The sequence below is a fragment of the Gordionus sp. m RMFG-2023 genome, chromosome 1 (assembly GCF_954871325.1).
Source record: "Gordionus sp. m RMFG-2023 chromosome 1, tfGorSpeb1-WG-v2, whole genome shotgun sequence".
Lineage (NCBI taxonomy): Eukaryota > Metazoa > Nematomorpha > Gordioida > Chordodea > Parachordodidae > Gordionus > Gordionus sp. m RMFG-2023.
The window spans coordinates 73,723,644-73,746,654 of NC_088775.1; the positions used below are offsets into that span (position 1 = coordinate 73,723,644).

General features: G+C 27.4%; 1 protein-coding gene across 2 annotated transcripts in view; it reads left to right on the forward strand.

Moving 5' to 3' along the window:
- LOC135930962 (G protein-coupled receptor kinase 1-like) overlaps positions 1-23,011 on the forward strand; it is a 42,053-nt gene that overhangs the window by 17,091 nt on the left and 1,951 nt on the right. For both annotated transcript variants that reach the window (XM_065467767.1, XM_065467766.1), the window contains 18 exons: positions 1,582-1,655; positions 2,132-2,233; positions 3,005-3,079; positions 4,920-4,981; positions 5,242-5,293; positions 5,396-5,487; positions 5,954-6,053; positions 6,322-6,403; positions 7,938-8,068; positions 8,455-8,549; positions 9,053-9,160; positions 9,564-9,630; positions 12,127-12,227; positions 15,823-15,985; positions 16,546-16,621; positions 16,836-16,928; positions 22,591-22,724; positions 22,853-22,966. In XM_065467767.1, the coding sequence (XP_065323839.1) occupies positions 1,582-1,655; positions 2,132-2,233; positions 3,005-3,079; positions 4,920-4,981; positions 5,242-5,293; positions 5,396-5,487; positions 5,954-6,053; positions 6,322-6,403; positions 7,938-8,068; positions 8,455-8,549; positions 9,053-9,160; positions 9,564-9,630; positions 12,127-12,227; positions 15,823-15,985; positions 16,546-16,621; positions 16,836-16,928; positions 22,591-22,724; positions 22,853-22,966 (1,721 nt within the window). The remainder of the gene's footprint in view (positions 1-1,581; positions 1,656-2,131; positions 2,234-3,004; positions 3,080-4,919; positions 4,982-5,241; positions 5,294-5,395; positions 5,488-5,953; positions 6,054-6,321; positions 6,404-7,937; positions 8,069-8,454; positions 8,550-9,052; positions 9,161-9,563; positions 9,631-12,126; positions 12,228-15,822; positions 15,986-16,545; positions 16,622-16,835; positions 16,929-22,590; positions 22,725-22,852; positions 22,967-23,011) is intronic.

Sequence of the window (23,011 nt, forward strand, 5' to 3'; positions counted from 1 at the left end):
CCTGTTTTACTGATAATAATGGTTAAATGCCTCATTTTAAGAAATGTTTATGCAACGATACCTGTCTATTTGTTTTCACAGCAGAGGAAGAGGGGGTGGGCAAAAAATTTAATTTAATTTTAAAAAATTGCCATACTTAGGCTCAATCTTGTGACCTTAAATGTAGAAGACTAACGACACTTGTTAGCTTTGAGATAATATGTTCTTAAATATTACAATCGATATGTACTCCATTTTTAAGATTCGTAAAGACTATTAATCTCCCCTCTGGCTTCCAAATTTACCTTTAACTACCTTACTACCATCCTATAGGTCATGTACCGAAACCGAGTCTTTTTTTAAGATCGCATTTCAATCCGGATTATATTATGACCTTTACCACAAAACGACTGATTTTAATACAGTGTTTTCAGAATAAACTTTTTTTCTCTGATATTTTTATTATCGCATAAATATTATAAAATACGCATCCAGCCTCTCCCTATCAATCTCATAATTATTTTTTGAACTCTTTCTTTCGATTCATAAATTATTTAAAAACTGCTATCTATATATCCTAATTTATAATATCTTTTTTAAAAAAATTTTCTTCTTTGGTCAATATTTTTCACATTTGTCCCTTTTATTCTATAATAAAATCTAGTTTAGTTGAGCGCTGCGTAGTGAGAATGGCTTAAAATTGGACCAAATTTCTTTTGATTTTGAAGAAATATGAGTGAAGGGGGGGGGGGGCTATACACGCGTAGCTTTTATTTATGCTAATTTGACAAAGGCTTGAAATTTTATTTTTTGAGTCATTTATTAATTTAAATTAAATATATTATTTATTACTAGTAGTATTGAGGAAAAATAAATTCATAAATGAATTTGTGGTCCAGCGAAAAAAATTATTTTCTTTTTTTTCTCCAAACCGATAAAAACAAACGCCCTTTTCAAAAAAAATTATTATTTCATTTTTATTAAAATTTATCGATTTTGTTTTTCTTTAAAAAATTTATTTTTTGCTATTATATTATAATGTATTATTATTTTTTAAACTTATTATTCGAGTGCCGAAGGATTCGATTTTAAAACACGAAGAAAATGTCACTGGAAAATAATACCAGAAACATGCAGGCCCTGCCTTAAGCCTGGTCCTGCCCGTAATTTTTTTAAATATATCTGGGCTGGGCCGGAAATTTTTTTTAAAAAATAAGCGGGCCTGGCCGTGTCAAAAAAATTTTTGAAAAAAAAATCTTTTTAAAAAAAATCCCGCCGAAAATTTAAAAAAAAAACCGGGCCTGACCGTGGTAATGGTACCGCAGGTTTCTATATACCCCAATATTAAAAAAAAATTAAACGCTTTAAAAAGCTTATTTTAAAACTACCCTCCTTTTAAGGCATTTAAACAAATTTCTAAAATTATTTATAATTTTGTCCAAAGTATTTCAGTTCATGATTGGGATACCACCAAAAAGGAGGGGAGTAAACAAGCCCCATTGGGGAACCTCTGGAATAGAAAATTAAAGGAAGAAAGATTTAGAATTATTAATAGTTTTTATTGGCACAAAATTAATAATGTGTTTTATATTTTGATTTTAGGCTATCTTCTCTTCAAAGATTTCTGCCAAAACGTGTACGAAGAACAAGTCCCTCAACTCGAATTTTACGAAGAAGTTTATTATTTTTTAAACTTTTTTTACAAGCTTGTTTCGAAAGAACCCTTATTATATATGATAGTATTAAAGCCCTACATTAGCCGAATTTTTTAAGTCCGTCACGAGATTTAAATACATAGATGAAGTTTAGGCAAGTATATAGATTGGACTTGATATATATTTTTTTATTCCAGATACGGATGTATTAATTTGATATCTTTTGATAATGTGATCATTAACTATTATAATAATAATATTCTTATAATACTTTCTATTCCATGCTTTATTTTAAAACAATTATTTTTTATTTTTCATCTCTTCCTGCTGTTTTCTTTCTTTTCACATCTTTCTTTTAATTTCGTCTGCTTTTTGGTGATGTTGGTAATGAATATGATTATGAATCACGCCACATGCTTATAAATTTGTATAAAAAATTATTTTAATTAAAAAATTTGTTTCCTAACAATTGATATTTATTATTCCTTGATATTAAGATCAAAAAGTATCAAAAACTCGAAACCCACGATGAAAGATTGAAATACGCCAAAGATTTATACGATAATTACATAATGAAGGAATTACTCAATACTTCCCACGTTTATGATTAATAAATAAGATACTTTACATTATTAGTATATAATGAAATTATACCAATTACTATAATATCAAAATTTTTTAAATCTTATATCTTTTTGTCAGATAATCATCAGTTCGTTTATTTAACATATCAAATCAGATTCTAAATCTTATCTTTGGCATAATTGAAATTGCTTTCTACTTTTATAAAAATAATTTAATGTATTCCTTATATTTATGGTTAATTATTCCAAAATAATAGATATTGTTATTTTTTGAACTAGCTTACTTATAGTGATAAGCTTTTTGATATAATAGATCTTATTTTTGATCAATTCTTTTCTAATTCTCTCCCCCCCCCTCCCTGTGATAACAAGAATTCAAACTTTAAACCAACTCTTCAGATAAAATAGATACTGATTTATTTTTTCAATTGGCAATGGTTAGTTTATTTGGTTGATAAGAGGCATTTTTTTAATTTCTAAATTTTTAGGCCTTAGTAGCTAACTTACCCCCTCCCCGCTTTTGCTTTGTTAGGCTAAGAGAAGTTTCGGAATTTTGATCACATTTCGACTCTTTGGAATCGGCAGATTCAAAAAAATATAATTTTTCCGTACCGTTAAAAAGTAATTTACATTACTACATTCTGCGATTAAAAAGTGAGCTATAATGTCCTCTCTTATAGGTTCTAATTACATTATATAAAGATTTCTTGGATTGTCATTTACATTATTATTTGATTATACAATGTTATCTTGAATGAAAAAAAAATACTGTTTTAAAAAATACAGAAATTTTCGACTGACACATTAAAACGAGTGCAATCCATACTTATCAGAAATTTGGTCCCGGCCGATCTATTCGAAGTAACCTAATTTTATTTCTCCCCCTTCCTAGCATATTTTTTTTTATCGATAAGATATGTTTTTTAAAAAAATAAATAATTATTACTTTCTATTATATCATTTGTATCCGAACTTTAAGTTATCGTTTGAGAGTCCTATTTTGAATCCTACTACCGGTAAACATAATTTAATCGATCCGAAAGCATGGGGGAAATTTTATTTTAGCCCCGACGTATCTCCATTTTTTTTAATATTAGATTTAAGTAAAAATTTTATCTTGAAATTTTTGTTAGATTTAGTAAAATTCATCTTGAAACTTATATATAAATCTAAGAAAGTATTTTAAAACTGAACCGATTCAGTTAAAAATTTGATTCATAAATCTTTTTTAAAAAAATAGAAATGTTTTAAATCTGTTTCGGTCCAAAGCCGATTTACTTATAAGCAATAATGTACTCCTAAGTTTTTTGTTATACAATTATATCTTAATCAATGACGTTTAAACTGATGATTATTCATTAAAATCCATTTTGATCCGTAATTTTTTTTTTACGAATTAATAAAACTGAATTGTTTTAAAAAAAGTTTTCATAAAATTCTAAATGTCAATTATTTTATATGGGAAATCAAAATGGCATGTCATCAGCTGATTTATATAGATAAATGAATTAATCAACGGCCTAGGTTAGCATTATATGTTATTGATTAATACATTAAACCTGGGTTCATAATAAAATTCGATCCGCATTATTTAACAGCTGATCGATTTTAAAAATCTGTTTATGAGATCAATTTTTTTTATTAAATTAATTTTATTTTTAATTCTATTCATTATAATAATTATTGATTTTAATAAAGAATTGATCTCATTAAAGGATTTTAAAATTGCTCAGCTGTTAGGATCTGATCCCATTATGAATCTAGCCTAAGGTTTAAGTTTTTATCTAAGCATAATATGATTAGATTTCTTTCCGACATTTTTAAATGTACAAAATTTTTTATCGCAACGAAAGAAATTTGAAATGGCCAATATTTTGTTTCATAAAAAAATATCGTATGAATTTTTGAAGAGTGAAAAAAAAAGTTAAGCATGATTTATGGCATTTTGATAAATCGCTCATATAATATTTTGATATTTGTTTTTGTGTTTTTTTTGGCTTCAAAAATTCTATTATCTTGTCCGTCACTTTTCAATACAGGATATATATATATAAATTAATTTATATTTTTTTTAATACCGAATACTTTTATTAAAATGAATAAAATTTTATCTTGCCTTATCCCCGAAAATAATTAATTAAATTTAATATAAGAAATTAACCTATCCTTTAAAAAAAGTAACTATAAGGCTGCGTCCTTAATTTTTGTTCTTAATTCTGAATAAAGCAATCTTTTTCAGCTAGGGGGGTGAGTCCTTGTTCGACCAATCTTTTTCAGCTAGGGGGGTGAGTCCTTGTTCGACATATTGGGAAAAATATGAAATAACAATGCCACCAAACTCTTAAAGCAAATCAAAATGAATGTCCTAATTTAAAAGCTGTTTAGCCTAGGCTAAACAAATATCAAAAATCGCGGACACCTTTTTTGTAGTAGTATTTAAAATAAAAAGTGTTTTTTTTTTAAAAAGATGGATATAGACAGATTTTGATGAAAAGAATTTTATTGAGAATTTCTTACCATTTGTCGCGATTATACTTAAGTAGAAGCTTTCACTTCCCGCTCGATTTTAGACTCGGACCGGACCAAAAAGTGTTTTTTTACAAATGGATATTTTATTTAAGTTTAACTTACATTTACATACACCTTAATATCACCTTTTATTTTATATAAATAATAAAAAAAACTCGCGTATCTTTTAAAGCCTTACATCGAAGAAATACACCAATCTTTGTGCAGCGATATATTCCAACGATTTTTAGAAAGGTTTGTATATTTATTTTTTTGAATCCCATAAAATATCTAATTATACTTTATAATAAAACTAATCTATAAAAAAAAATATGTTGCCTAGTATCTTTTAATCGCAAATTTTTCTTTAGAGAAACACAAAAATTGTCGAATTTTATTATTTGCACCAAGTCATTACCAATTATTTTTTTTTATAACAACGATCCATGAATTATTAAATTATTATGGATATATCTTTAATATATAAAAACATAAATAATATTACTACGTGGCAGCGAAAAGTTTACCCGTTTTTGCCAATGGAAAAATTTAGAACTCAACATACAGGTTCACCTAATTTTTTTTATTTAAAAGAATATAATAGAATTAGACTCTCATTCATTCTATTAAACTAATAAATATCCACCTTATCACCCATTTACTCAAAAGTTAACGATGAACGATTTCAGCGTGCATCGCATAATAGGCAGAGGAGGCTTTGGTGAGGTATACGGTTGCAGGAAAGCCGATACCGGAAAAATGTATATAAAAAATATATAATAATTATTTATATATATTTGGCACTGAATCGGAGATGTAGCAGGCACTCTCCCGTAGTGCGATGGGGGTGGTTGGAGGAGTAAGCCGATTTTTTTTACAGAAAAGGATTCAAGAGGTGTCCGCATATGGGGAGTAGTCCTAGTTTATGTTTATATGTGGGGGACTAAGATTTTTTCGCTATGCCTCTGGATTTAATACTTGTAGTTATTATTAAGATGTTTAAATGTTAAGGCTTTATGGACAAATAAGAAAAGTTAGGTTATATATAATAATAGTGTATACTAAAGATAAGGTCACAGTGTCTAAGAACTTTAAATGATTATATTTTCTTTCTTTTACTTTATTTTATCATTTCATTATTTTTTTAAAAAAAGCTAAATTCTATGTGAGATAATTCATATTTTTTTTCATATTTGGAATCTTATTTATAATAATTTTACGATTAAGGTATGCCATGAAATGCCTCGATAAAAAAAGGATCAAAATGAAACAAGGAGAAACGCTGGCTCTGAATGAAAGAATTATGCTTTCATTAGTCAGCACTGGGGTATGCCTAATGTTAACTAAATATTTAACTTCTACTATTTTTGCCCGGCGCTCACCTTTTTAAACAAATATTTTTGTCCCAGCTTGAGTTAATTTTTATTTATGGGTTATATTTTTTTTAAATCTCGACCCTGCAGGTCTCTGCCTTAAATTTTTTTCTGTAATAGTTGCTTTTATTTTTGTTCCACGGAGAAATTAATGGCATTACTTTTTTCGAAGATATTTTACAGTATAAATTATCTATGATATCTAATATGATTATTATTTAGCAACAATGCCCCTTTATAGTGTGTATGACTTACGCCTTTCAAACTCCCGACAAATTATCATTCATACTGGATCTCATGAACGGTTAGAATATTAGAACAGTTTATTTGTTAAGATATTTGAATTGGACGAGAAAAGAAAGATCGATAATTTAATTAATTAAATAAATAAAGGTAAATTCCATAAAGGACAACAAATAATAGAATTTGATATTATTTATTTCACGCGTGTAGAATTAATCACAAACACCAATATTAGTGTTCAATATTAGTGTTTGACATGTTATTTGAGAAAGTGTTAGAGAAACGGATAAGGGAACAAACTAAAATTGGTTTTACACCTGGGAAAGACACAACATAGGCAATTTTGTGGTAAAACAAACATAGGAAAAATATCTTGCATGAGGAAAGAATCTATATTATACGTTTGCTGACGATAAGGCGTTCATGGTTCCGCACGAGGTTAATAGTTGGGCCTTGAGAAATTTAGGTTTAATGGCAATATATGCAGGAGCAAAACAGTGATCCAGACGGATGATGGAAATAGTAAAAGCTTTGAAGTGGAGTTAGGGCTGCATCAAGGATCCATGCTGAGTCCATTATTATTAATTTTAGTAATGGACATGGTAGAGAGATGCGTGAAGGACTTTAATTGGACCTATTATATGCTGATGGCCTTGTATAAATAAATCACCGTGGTAGAATTGTGAGATAAAATTATTGATGGAAGATGTCTGTGGAAGCAAAGGGTCTCAAAATGAATGTGGAAAAGACAAAGGTGATCATATGTGGGGACACTCTGCATGTGGAGGAATCCGGAAACTGGCCGTGTAATGTATACGGAAAAGGCTAGAATTTAATCCAATGTACCAAATGCCAGAATGGGTGCAACAAAACATGTAATGAGGAAAAGGGAAGTCTGATGATAACTAGCGGGACTTTAAAGTTGAAAAAACGGAGAAGTTTAGATGGATGTGTGGGGTATCTTCGAGAGAGAGAGAAACAGGCAAGGAATTACGATCAAGGATGGGAATAGAAGCGATTGCAGTGGTAATGAGAAGAAATAGACTGAGGTGTTTGGGCATGTATAGCAAAAAAAAAAGGTGGCTGAGTAAAGAGATGCCTTGATGGAAGTTAGAGGGCCAAGACCTCGAGAAAAGCCCAAGATGACGTGGATACAGTGATAACGGAGAGTATAAGAAAAATGGATCTCACAAATAGGGTTCTCAGGACGCCAAAAATGGGGAAGGGGAAAGTGGCTTACTCGGGTAAACTGGAAGCAGCCATTAAACGGCGAAGAAAAAGATATTAATACGCTTTTTGCATCATCCCCAAGGTCTTCAATATCAATTCGATAAGAAAATTATTTCCATCTTAATTTTTCTTGCTTCCTATTTCGACGCTTTCCCTAATTAAATCTTTTAAATAAAATTTTTTCTCAGTGATAAGTTAGTTGCTAAAGTTAATAAGATGATTTGGTTTTTTTGTTTAGTAGATTTCACTCATCTATATTTTTGTAAAATCAAAATTCAGTATTAATTAAACTATTGATTCATTTTTTTAAATTTATCAATTTCTTTTTTTATAAATAACGCTCTAATAAACTTTACAAAAATTAGGTGGTGATTTACATTACCATTTATCTCAACACGGGATATTTAGCGAAGAAGAAATGAGATTTTACGCCTCCGAAATCATATTAGGACTCGAACATATGCATAACCGATTCGTCGTTTACAGGGATCTCAAAGTTTTAACTTTTTTCTTTCTTTTTATATTTTTTTTTAAAAAAATATTTATTTCCTCCATTTTTTCCTACTGTTGGACCTTGTCGGACACATCATTTAGATTTTATTATGCGAATATTAACTCGTGATATTGTTAGTTATATCTAGCTAACCATCGTAAATTATATGATAAATTTAGGAGTTTGAAAAAATTTCTATTTCGTATGATAAAATTTCTAATACAACGATATCTGGACAATTATAATTTATCATAATTTATGTTAAACAATACCACCTAAGGTAAAATGCACTTTTTTAAACCAAAATATATTGTAAATTTGTTTAATATTATATTTCCTAATAATTCCATTTTATATTAAATTACGTTTTTTAAAAAAATTCTTTTTAGCCCGCCAATATATTACTTGATGAAAATGGTCACGTTCGAATTTCGGATCTGGGGTTGGCTTGCGATTTCTCCAAGAAAAAACCTCACGCCTCGGTGTAAGGGAAAGAAAAGAAGATTTTTATTTGACTTTATTCATTTTTTAAGCTCACTTATTATTACCACCCCTCCCCTCAGTAATTAATATAATTAGCGGTTAAGTTTGCGATTATTGCTTAACCACATACATTCAATTAGTAAATCATTTATTTAATCATTCCTCAAGATCTAATGTGGGTTAGTATATATGAGATAGGAAAAGAATAATGCTAAATTTCAAAATCTTTTAAATAAAAAAAAATTACTTCTTCTGATTTTTTCATTCACAATACATAATATAGATATTGGCTAGGGTTTGGTTTATATATAAACAAATATTTATTAAATCACGTCTAAAATAATTTCTTTAGATCGAGCATGTTGTAACAATAATCTAAGTTTAGACCGTTACCAAATATTATAGTATATAATTATATTTGTTACGTGATCATTGTTATTAATTTTTATTACCCTCCCCATAAATAATTCCAGCGTTGTTTTTTTAATACACTTCTATTTTTAGCGGAACGCATGGTTATATGGCCCCCGAAGTTTTAGCTAAAGGAACCCCTTACGATTCATCCGCCGATTGGTTTTCCTTGGGTTGTGTGTTGTACAAACTGTTAAAAGGGTATTACTAACTATTTTGTCTTATACGCTTGAACATAATTTTTGTAAGTTATTATTTAATTGATAGTAGAATAAGCTAAAAGGATGGAAAGAGATTCAAAATTTAGTTCACATTATCACTCAACGATTTCATAACAAAACTGAATTAGGAAGATAATTGCAGTATGATTTGGGTGTATTTTAAAAATGGTTCATTTATATTTTGATTATTAGTCTGCACGGGTTTTCAACCGCCGCCCCTTGTTTTAAAAATATTTTTAATTCATCTGCTCAATGTTTGAAATTTTTAAACCTTCTCACGCTCGTCCATAATATGGGCGCCCGTTACAGATTCTAATTTGGGCTGGAGGTTATAGAATAATTAAGAATTTTTTTTGAACTATTTATTTTTTTACGATTTATAGTCACAGCCCGTTTAGGCAACACAAAACTAAGGATAAACACGAGATAGACAGGATGACACTAACGATGGTAGGTATTTTTACAGTTTAACATTTCAAATATAATATAAAAATATGTTAACTTCAATGTGACATTATTGGATTTTATTTCATCCCCTATGTTTCCTCCTTCATAATTGTGTTCTCATCATAATTTTTAACCAAAATATTGACTTTGATTTGTCCTTTTTGACTGAGAAGTTTGATATCCTTAAATGTAAAATTGAATTTCATATTTTCTGCTAGATTTGGTATTAGAGATGTAAATTTCCCGAAACTATAATAAGGGAAATTTAATGGAAAAGGGAAACTTAGAGGGAAAGGGGAAAAAAGGGAAATTTCTTAAAAAATTATTTTAAAGGTAACTATTGATTTTTTTTTCACGTTTTATCAAAAATATATAGACTATTAATATGATATTTTAACAAGTATGTTACAATTTCAATTATTTAATTTGTTATCTACGTTTTCCAAATAACGAACAATTTGTCATTTGTCTCGCAACATCTAAAACTAGTTGTCAGATATTGAAAAGTTCATATTGAGAAAAGTTGGAACCTAAAAAAATAAAATATAATTAAATACTAAAATATAAATTCTAAATCTTTATTAATTACTAATAAATATAAAGTGAAAACATAACCAAATATAAAAATGAATATAAGAAAGTAAAAGTAAAAGACTAAAAATTATATGCGAAAAAAAATAAATTCTAAATAAACAGTTAAAATCGCATAATATTTTCTAAAATATATAATAATCTAATAATTTGCATATACATTTCTTTCGTTTTTCTTGTTTTTGTTTAAAGTAGATTTGCATATTAAAACACATATTACAACACTAGTAACATCTAATTATCAACAACTTAATGTCTTCAAAATTAAATCCGCAATATTTTGGGTCAAGTATATGAGCAGGGTATTGAATGTCTTGGCAACAAAAAATTCCGATTTTTTAAAATAAGTTGTTCGATCTCTATAATTTTCTTTCATGAGAGATTTCCCTGATATGGATAAATGTTTGAGGAACGTCAGATAAATTTGATGTGTCCGCTTCGACTTCCTCTATTTGTGTAGAAATGACGCAAGATCATTTAAAAAACTCCATTATCAAAAAGATAAGTCTCTTATCTCTATAAAAAAATACAGTATTGCCCCAAAATATCTTTATTTTTTGACAGACTATTAGTTATCTTAACTATGTTCAAGGAGTTGGGTGGGCTAGGCAACTTTAAGGAAACAATCCTATTTTTTTCTTTATGTAGTTGTTTTACCTTAAAATATCTTGAATTTTATATAGTTTATAATAATTTGGGCTTTTGTCATTGTTATCAATATTTTATCTGCTAGATCCTTTAAATTCAAATTAAGTCCATGAAATCCAGACCCAATGCATTCGATAATTGGATATTTAATTCTCACAAGTGTCCAGGCTTTCTTTATCTTGCATTATTTATTATAATGTTAATTTTTGTGTTTCCTATTTCTACAATTACTTCTAATAAATTTACTAAATATATATATTTTCCCCTTGTGCATGGTCCCTGTTTCAATTAATTTATAGAAAAATGGCCTTGAAATCGCTATAATAAAATTTATAATACATTCCACTGTTATATTTGTCCACCCATCATTAATAAGGGTCAAATTTTATTTTTTATCTTATCTTTCAATTACTATATTTTTAATTCATTCATATTCACGGTTTAACAAATTTTAACTGAGTAAATATCTTGTGAACATTTTAAATGCTGTTTTTAAAGATTGAAATAATTTCTTCCAAATACACCTTGCTTTATGGAAAATGAACAATTTAACATAAAAATGGTGTTCCTAAATTATCCATATATTTTATTAAATTATTTTTTCAGAATAGTTGAATTAAAATTAAAAGAGAAAGTTGGCCTTATCCTATATCTCTTTAACCTTTAATCCTACTCTTTATCCCTATTTCAGTTATTATTAAAAAAAATTATATATTTCAGTCAATAAAAAAGATTCCTTCCGATGAACATTACTAGATTTAGCTATTATTATATTATCTAAAATAAACGTACATTTAAAGACAAAACACAATTATGATATATGCACCAAGAGGAAATTTTTTTCTTCAAAATATGATAAAATTCCTGATTTATTTGAACAAAAAAACATAAATACAGCTCTATTTGATATAATATTATATTTTTAATTTTAATGGAATTATTTTTTTGCCCTATAAAATAAGGAAGAACATGTATAAAATCACAAGGGGAATAAAAATTATTTTGAAATTGATTAATAATTATATTATATAAATCATAACTGGACATATTTGAGGTCACCAAGTGAAAGAGAAAGAAAGCTAATTAGATAAAAGTGACAAACATTCCAAAAATTCAATATAAGGACTACAAGATAAAAAGAAATGAAAAAGAGGAAAAAATTAAATATATAATTTTTAATTTAATTTGGAAGAATTTACCACAAGAAAACAAAGGTTTATACTTTCTAATTTTATTTTTATTAAAAATTATTTCTCGTAGGACGTTGAATTACCTAGCAATTTCTCCAACGAAGTGAGAAATTTGTTCGACACACTCTTAGCGCGCGAAGTCGAAAATAGATTAGGTTGCCAGGGATTAGGGTAAATGAAATTAAAATTTATTAGTCATCTCACGAAGATGGCCATGGCTGATTTAGGTAATCTGGTAATCCGATTACTTTGCAAAGTTATTTTGTATATTCTGAGTTTGCAACTTCTCTTTAAAAAAGAAATATCATATTTTATCAAATTAAGAGAAACTAAGGAAAGGAGGAAATACGCGAAAAATTATAATACCCTCTTAATAAGCGCCGATATATATTTATATTTATTTTGTTAAATTCAATTATCTAACAATTCAATTTCTTCCTTTGCAATTATATTATACTCTGTTTTTGAATCGTAGACACGAATAAACCTGTTGTAACTTTATAATTGTATGACAATTCTTTTGATATTAGTAGAATTATAATGATAATAGGGATTAAGAGCTACGACTAATGTAAGAGGGCTTAAATCGAATAAATTAAAATGCCATGTTAAACCAACATAGCTGATTTTTATGAATTTTATAATCTTTAATGCTCTTCTGAATTATCATTATTTTAGCATATGATTAAACCTGTGTGCTACACCGCCGACCCTTTTAAGACATTTTACGCTGTAGGCGATTTTAGGCGACGTGGCGCTTATTTATATATAGCTTTAAATGGATCACAGAAACTTTTTTAAAAATATTTATAATAAATAAAATTGTATACTATTTATATTTCTTACAATGTTAGCTATAACATGTGACCTATTATATACACCCCCAAATAAATATCGAATCATTCCTTAGTTTTATCTACTTTACATCTATCTATTCGACGATGAACGATTTGCAATATAGGTTAGATAGCTATAAAATTATAACATAAATATTACATAGCAATAAACCTAGTAAGTTATGAAGTTTTTTGGCCAGCTCATACTTTCAAATAATAATAAAGAAAATCATAAAAGAATATTCTTATTTCTGTATTGTATGTTTGAAAGATGCTGATAGAGGAAAAATATTATAGAGAAAGTTTCATTAATATTTATTAATATATTATATGTGTGTGTATTGTATATATATATAACATATATAATTGATTTTGTTCAATAATTTTTAATATTTGGGTTAAGTTCACAGAATATTTATAAGATTGATTTAATAAATGACACTTTATACCCAGAAATTCCAATTGCTCTCTCGGCTACGGATATTTAGTCTATTAAAACAACCGATATTTTTACGAGAAAGAATAAATTGTTGAGCATATAAAAAAATACTTAACACACCTCCCTCTCTAAATAGTCAACAAGGACGGGGGGGGGGGGGGTTGGTCTATGCTTCGACTAAATGAATTTATTCTAAATAAAACTACTAAAAAAAGTTATAGGACAATTTTTTTCTGATTGGTTGAAATACCCCATACTACTTTAAAAAATGTTGATTACTAGTGATCTGCATCGGGCTAATTTTTTAAACCCGGCCCGACCTGGAATATTTTTTAAAAAAGTATTGCCGGCCTGTCCGAACCCAAAATTTTTTTAAAAAGATTTACTGGCCCGGCCCGACCCATATTTATTATAAATTAATTTTTATAATTACTCAAAATAAAAGACATATGTTATATGGCGTTTAGTTTCAATAAATAAAATTAAAAATTTTTATTTTACATAAAAAAATCAATATAAAATTGATAAATTTAGATATATTTAAAAAAAATTTCAATGTCCGACATGACCCGGCCCAAATTTTTTTAAAAATATTAAGCCCGGCCCTAACCCGATTATTTTAAATAGAATTGAGCCGGGCCGGGTACGGGCCGGGCCTAACTTTGCAGATCTCTAATGATTACTAACTCTAAAAAAAACTATGACTAACTTCATCCTCCCTAAATAAGCAACGGATGGGGTTTAAACCATGATAATGTTTAAAAAAATGATTAAAGAATATAGTTAAATAAAGTGTTGAATGTGTTCCTGCAGTAGATTTTCGTTTTTTGGTATTATAGATTCGTAGTCCCTGTTTGGTGCTTGAAAACAATTTCCTACGATTTCTTTTTTTCACCGGGTATCACCATATTTTATACGATTTCGGAGACTATATATAGATGGTGTTTGGGGGGGGGGGGGTTCAAGAATGATATCTAGGAATCTCTATAGCTTGCGACTTAAAAATACTCTGGCAGGAGCAATTTTTGAGGTTGTATTTGTGATGTTATTTTAATTATTTAGGGAATTAATTACCTGTATATTTACTTCAATGAATTCACACCCTTGTATTAGTCATCTGCATCGGCCTAATTTTTCAAGACCCGCCTGGCCTGAAATTTTTATAATAAATTTGTCTTACCCGGCCTGATTCCGAACGAATTTTTTTTTATTTTTCCCGAAAATCCCCTCGAATTTATTTAAATATAAAAAAATTTAATGGTTTTTTTATTGTAAAAAAAATATTCTACAAATAAAAAATATTAGCTCCTTGGTTCTTGCAAGAATTTTAAAATACATCCAATTTATTTGACAAAATGTAATAATATCATATTTAAACATAAGCCCGGCCCGGAATTTTTTAAAAAATATTAGGCCCTAACCAAGATTATTTTTTAAAAATAGACCCTTTGCAGATCTTTACACAGCATTTTTGAATGTTCATATGAATCTTTCGGCCAACCCATTGCTTTGCGACATATGGGGTTGTGGTGATATTACTTATGTTTTATTTGGAGTAAAGTTTTACCTCACTTTTTGTGTCTTTTATTAATTTAATCTTACGATTATTCTGTAAATTGTAATGATACTAATCCGCTCACAAGCTGAACTGGGGAGAATTCCACTCATACTATTCTAACCTTTACAATTTCAATAAATTCAGATAGACTTACCGAATGTGGTGGTATTCCATATAGAGCAGTTGAGATCTAGTTACCGTCATAATACTTTACGATTGATTAATAAGATTAATTTAATAAAACAAAAAAACAAATTAAAGGTAATTCTTTTTATTCAACTTGGATTATAAATATATTTTAATAAAAAAAATATTAAGATTAAGATAAAATTTTTAATAAATAAACTTTTTCTAAAATTCAAGAAGAAATTAAGTAATTATAAAAAAGTGTCTCCCTTTTATGTGTAAAATAAAAGGCGCAATAAAAAATCGAATATAAATTGGAGTAAGTCATTTAACAATTTTAAGTTGTGTTAGCTTTATTATCCTATATAATTCAGGATAAAACTAAACCTTATAGAGATCTCGAGATTTACACCCGCAAATTCAAAACAATCTTATGGTCACTACCATATTATTTATAACCATAAAAACTTAAGAAATTTATAAAAAGTGGAAAAACCTAAAAAAAAACATGTCTTATTTTTGTGTATTTTTTTGAAGTTAATAAAGTAAAATATTAAAAAAGCAAAGAATGATCGTTAATAAAATTTATATAATAAAAACTATTCATCTATAGTACACTTTATCTATAACACTAATTTACACCGTTTATATATATTGTTTTATCAGTGCGCCGCCGGTATAAAAATGCAAACGCGCCGCTGCCGAATAATATATGGCGCACAGGTCTACATATTATATTTTTTTAAATAAACTATCTCTTTAACAATAATTGTTTTTTCTAAAAATTATATAAAAATGGTTAATAAGTGCGATAGAAGTAAAAAACCATCCATTTTTCCGGGGCGTAGACTGGCAGATGGTATACATGAGACGCTATCCGCCGCCTCTTGTGCCACCTAGAGGAGAGGTTAACGCGGCTGACGCCTTCGATATAGGCAGTTTCGACGAAGAGGACACTAAAGGAATTAAGGTATATACCCTTCGGTAATTCGCAAATAAGGAGAAAGGAACGGGGCTGAGATATTAAGAAACAGGATTAACGTTTTCTATATTACAGGTTCTATGATGAGAATTAGGTAAAGGAATTGAGAACCTATAAAAGAATTTTTCCAAAATAAAAGTCAGTTGGATTGACGGGTTTATATTTGGTTAATACCAGAGGTTGGATAAGGACTAAAAAGTTCTGGTTCCTTTTCAAGAAAATTTAAAAAATAAGTTTTATTTGACTTGGTTTCCGAGTTTGGTTTCTGTTTTAAAGAGCAGTGGAAAGAAATATAAATAAACTTAAAATGAATCGCGCAAGAAGTTCATGATTTTCTAAAAATTTAAATTATCACAAATTTTAGGTATAAAAGATCATAATATATTATTGTACAATATCAAAGTAAAAAAAATAAAGGCAAGATATATATCAAAAAAAATGTGTCAATAGAAATACACATAAGATGAAAGAACCATGCATTCCTAAGTAATGATATATTATGTCACGAGTGAAAAAATATATGTTTTTTAAACATATTTACGAATTAGCTCACTGAATCCGATCAAGAATTGTACAAAAATTTCCCTATAGTTATTTCCGAACGGTGGCAAGAGGAAATTGCAGGTTAACCATATATGACAATATTATATATATTAGAATAAAATTTAATATGGCACCCTGGATTAGTTGTATTATCATTATCCCTATAAATACAAAAACCAAAGATAGATTTTAAGAAAGAAAAATCATAAATGAAAATTTTGATTTTTTTTTTACTAAACGCGATATACAAGATAATACAAACAATCTTATATATTTTTTAAAACACAATTTAAAGAAACGATGTTTGATTTGGTGAATCAAGAAACGGATAAATTGGAACAGAAAAAGCGCAATAAACAAAAAACAAAGTTTGACGCCGATGAGAAGGGTCAGTTTATATTCTATGAAATTTTTTAAAATTTGAGTTATAAATAACGAAACCATATTTGGGTTATGTACTATCGCGATATATCTAAAATAGTATGAACGTTATCGTAACTAGCATTCTTATTAATTCTTAAGAGCTTTAACGCCAATTTTCTCTATTTATACATTGTTGAACTATACGGCATCCAATTTTAGGATGACAATGCTATTTTAAAACGAGAGCATCGTTTTGATGGATTGAAAGCTATTAAATAATTAATTCATACTTCTCGAAAAATATTGTCAGTGACTTCATTTAGAGGTGCCGGGACTGTTGGGTCGGAATATTCTCTGACTCTCTTAAGAGATGCTGGGGCTGTGGTCGGATGAGTTAGAGAGTTAGATAAAGTCCTTAGCATTTTATTTAATTTCAAATCTATTCATTATTTATTACTTTTAAAAATTGAATCAAACAAAACAACAATATAACGCAATTTGATTTAAACTTTATTACAGGGTTTCCCATCCAAAAAAGGAAAAGTCCCAATCAAAAAAGGAAAAGGTTCCAAAAAAGGAAAAGTGTCAAACAAAAAAGGAAAAAGTTCAATCAAAAAAGGAAAAGGTCCGATCAAAAAAGGAAAATTGTCAATCAAAAAAGAGAAAGTCCCAAAGGTTAAGGAAAAAGTCTAATCAAAAAAGGAAAAGTGTCAAACAAAAAAGGAAAAGGTTCAATCAAAAAAGGAAAAGTGTCAAACAAAAAAGGAAAAGGTCCAATCAAAAAAGGAAAAGTGTCAATCGAAAAAGGAAAATTCCCAAAAGAAAAGGAAAAGGGTCAATCAAAAAAGGAAAATTCCCATTCAAAAAAGGAAAATCGTAATTTTTTTAAAAAAATATGTAAACTTTTCAATTTTTCTTAAATTTATTTATTTTTGTCATTCCTTCTTATTTTATTTCTAACTTTTTGCGATTTCTTTATTTTATTTGTATCTTTCCTCACTATATCTTTTCTCAAATTTTTTTCTTCTCATTTTTGATAATTCTTTTAAGTATATTTAATTTTCACTAAATTTTTGGCAGACAACTTTTTTATTATAATTTTTTACATATGAAATTATTTAATTACAATTACGATATATATTTAATATAGTACGAAACAAAAATTTATATTAATCATTAATACATTTTGGGATATATGTCTCCATATTTCTAAAATAATTTTTGCATTTTCTTCAGATATTCCTCTTTCTCCATGTTCTATATAACGAATTAATTCTTCCTCGTTACTAGGATTTTTATTTCTGACAAAATCCTTGCATTGAAAAAACACATTCTCAATAGGATTAAGATACGGACTGTAGGGTGGTAAATATTTCAATGTATGTCCTTTTCTTTCGATCGATTCCCTAATTGAATGATTGTGATGAAATGGAACATTATCCATCACAAAAATCATGTTATATTCTTCAAAATGATTTAATATTTCATTTATAAAGTTGCTAAAATATATAGCATTGCAAGGGCCATCAAGAACTTCAAATCGAAATATTCCTGCAATTGTGAGAGCCGCAATGATAGTGTAATTTATTGTCTTTATTCCTTGAACATTTTTTATTGCCTTTTTATTTATTTGGGAATATCCATATAATCGCCTCATTGATATTGAAAACCCGCTCTCATCGATAAATGTAAATTTTTTCTTCATATATGCTACATCTACAAACAAATTCGCGTATTCTTTGCCAATCTCTATATTTGATTCGTTATTTTCTCTAACTGAACGTAATGATACTCTTTTAAAGCTGTATCTAAATCTTGAGAGTAACCTTGATACCGTATTTTTTTATATTTCCATATCATATCTTTCTTTAATGATTTCACATACCTTTTTAAGGATAAAGTGCAATCCAAATTTATACAATTTAATATATATTTTTCCTGCTCTTTATTTAATTTCTTGCGTGCGCGTGAACCTCCTTTGGGTAAGCCATTTTTGAGATGAGAGTATTTAATATTTGTCACTGTCTTATAGCTTACTTTAAAACATGATGCTATATTTTTGATACTATCTTTTTTTAACGCGTCAATTATTAGAGCTTTTGTTTCACTGTTAATATTTTTTCCCCTTTTTACCATATCTTCATAATTTTATTTTTTAAAACAAAAAAATTTATTTTTAAAGTATATACTCAACAAATGGAAGTGAAAAAGATTATAAAATTTACCTCTTTGCGTTTAATTTTTTATAAATCAAAATAGTTTAAAAGATAATTAAATTACAAAATAATTATTTACTTGCTAAAAAGAATAAATGCGTTTTGAATATATTAAAATTTTAAAAATATAAGAATTTTAAAATGATTATATTTTATTAATTTACATATCGTTTGGTATTAGTTTAAACTTATTTATTATAACCAAACGATTAATTTAATATTGTAATTATAAATATGTATGTAAAAAATAGTCTGCCAAAAAAATAATATAATTTTAAAAAAGAATTATCAAAAATGAGAAGAAAAGAAATAGAGAAAAGATATAGTAAGAAAAATAAATTGAGAAAAGATACAAATAAAGTAAAGAAATAGCAAAAAGTTAGGAATAAAATAAGAAGGAATGACAAAAAATAAATATTTTTAAGAAAAATTGAAAAGTTTTTATATTTTTTTAAAAAAATTACGATTTTCCTTTTTTGATTGACCCTTTTCCTTTTCTTTTGGGAATTTTCCTTTTTCGATTGACACTTTGCCTTTTTTGATTGGACCTTTTCCTTTTTTATTTGACACTTTTCCTTTTTTGATTAAACCTTTTCCTTTTTTGTTTGACACTTTTCCTTTTTTGATTGGACTTTTTCCTTAACCTTTGGGACTTTTCCTTTTTTGATTGAACTTTTTCCTTTTTTGTTTGACACTTTTCCTTTTTTGATTGAACCTTTTCATTTTATGATAGGACTTTTCCTTTTTTGGATGGGAAACCCTGTATATTAAATTGTATAAATTTGGATTGCACTTTATCTTAAAAAAGGTTATGTGAAATCATTAAAGAAAGTTATGATGTGGAAATATCAAAAAATACGGTATCAAGGTTACTCTCAGGATTTAGGTACAGCTTTAAAAGAGTATCATTACGTTCAGTTAGAGAAAATAACAAATCAAATATAGAGATTCGCAAAGAATACGCGAATTGGTTTGTAGATGTAGCATATATGAAGGAAAAATTTATATTTATCGATGAGAGCGGGTTTTCAATATCAATGAGGCGATTATATGGATATTCTCAAATAAATAAAAAGGCAATTAAAAATGTTCAAGGAATAAAGACAATAAATTACACTATCATTGTGGCTCTCACAATTGCAGGAATATTTCGATTCGAAGTTCTTGATGGCCCTTGCAATGCTATATATTTTAGCAACTTTATAAATGAAATATTAAATCATTTTGAAGAATATAACATGATTAATATGATTTTTGTCATAGATAATGTTCCATTTCACCACAATCATTCAATTAGGGAATCGATCGAAAGAAAAGGACATACATTGAAATATTTACCACCCTACAGTCCGTATCTTAATCCTATTGAGAATGTGTTTTTTCAATGGAAGGATTTTGTCAGAAATAAAAAAAAATCCTAGTAACGAGGAAGAATTAATTCGTTATATAGAACATGGAGAAAGAGGAATATCTGAAGAAAATGCAAAATTTTTTTTAGAAATATGGAGACATATATCCCAAAATGTAGAAGGGGAGAAATTATTAAGGATTAATATAAATTTTTGTTTCGTACTATATTAAATATATATCGTAATTCTAATTAAATAATTTCATATGTAAAAAATTATAATAAAAAAGTTGTCTGCCAAAAATTTAGTGAAAATTAAATATACTTAAAAGAATTATCAAAAATGAGAAGAAAAAAATTTGAGAAAGATACAAATAAAATAAAGAAATCGCAAAAAGTTAGAAATAAAATAAGAAGGAATGACAAAAATAAATAAATTTAAGAAAAATTGAAAAGTTTATATATTTTTTTAAAAAAATTACGATTTTCCTTTTTTGATTGACCCTTTTCCTTTTCTTTTGGGAATTTTCCTTTTTCGATTGACACTTTTCCTTTTTTGATTAAACCTTTTCCTTTTTTGTTTGACACTTTTCCTTTTTTGATTGAACCTTTTCCTTTTTTGTTTGACACTTTTCCTTTTTTGATTGGGACTTTTCCTTTTTTTGGATGGGAAACCCTGTATTTTAAAAAAGGAACGTACATAAAAATCGGAATAAAATTTATAAATATATTTTGCCATTTTATTGAAAAATTTTGGTTGTATTTTACAAATTGTTTTAAAAATTTTATTGTTTAGTATAATATATAAACTAAAAAAATATGTAAGAAAAAACATTTAAAAAAAATTGCATAATGGGTATGCACCCATGTATTGAGATTACATTTGATCGGCATACTTTTAATCCGATTTTTTGTCGTTTCCGCAATGATTCCAGTATTGTTGGAAATTTTCTTACCCATTATTTTTCGAAATTTCAGTAAGACATCCCACAAATTGGTTAGAGTAGTGCTAATTAACGGGATAAAATAAGGGTTTGATTGAAAGGTTTATTTTAATATTTTTTAGATTCTGCAGTTTCTGTGAATGGTTGTTATTATTATATGTTGCAAATATATCTATACAATATACATGATTAGTCCCTAACGAGAGGCCTACACATTGCCAAGGGGTGAGGGATATTCCAGCAGGCCGTTTATTGTCCCCTAGGTTCAATTATAAGATTTTTCCACAGATTTATTGATATAATTTTTAAAATCGGTGTAATTTGGTCATGATTGTTTAAACCCGGACTGTCCCGGATTTTTAAAGTCTAAGATTTCCGGCCTCCTTGTCTAATATATAATATTAAATTTAATAATAAACACCACCTAAATATTATAAAATTATAATTTCTTCTAATTATTTTAATATTATTTTATTAAAAGATTAAACTATCTATTATTAGATTAAAGAAATATAATTATTACCTTATTAAGTATAATATCTCTTCATTATAATTACTTTTATATTATAAGAAAAAATCCGGAACTTAATAGAATATGTAAATAATCTATACCCAACAATGCAGTTTATCTAGACATTTGCAGTTTAGTCAAGCAGACAAAAATTTACAAAAAATATATTTTATAACAATTTTATTATAATATTTCAAGTTATTTTTTAAAAAAAGTCATGAAAGATAAAATAAAAGTTGTATTTGTTTTAAGAAGTTAAAATCCCTTTTCTTAAGTTCATTTCTAACTATAAAAAATGATATCATTTTAAACTATTTAACGAAAGTTTTATAAAAAAATATTTTTTTAAAAAAAGTTATTATATGTGCATAAAAAAGGAAAATAAAATCAAAATTTTAAGAATACGCAATTATAAACCAAGAATAAACAAATAAACTCTTTGTAAAAACGATTAAAATATGACATAATTTAGATTATATAAAATCGAAACTTACATCTATAATATTCATTTGTGATAATCATTAAAAGATATTATACCCTGCCTATAGGTTATTATTTATTAATTCCATTCCTCCCTATCTATCCTTATATAAACTATATAACTGTTAAAAATGCACTCACTCTATAATCTATATTTTTTTTATATATGGTTAATATATCACTTATAGAATCAGATTGTGTTATCCATGGATACCTTAAAAAACTAGGAGGTCCTTTTGCATCTGCTTGGCAAACACGTTACGCCAAGCTCTACCCAAATAGACTCGAACTACATCCAGAATCTGGCAACGCTAGGCCTGAGGTTACTTAGATCTTATATTACAATCTGGGGATTAAACTAAGTAGGAAAGATATGGGAAGAAAAATAAAGAAATAAGGAGGCAATTTAATTAAAATTATTTATATATTTTTATTTTGAAACAATGCAAGTTAATATTCATGGATCAAGTAGCTTCCATAGATCACGAATTCCACACAATCAAAGGGGAACAATGCATTATTTTAAACATGAAAATGAAAGACAAGATAATACTAACACAACAGGTTACTTATATTTCATTTTTTATATAAAAAATTTTTAAACAAAAA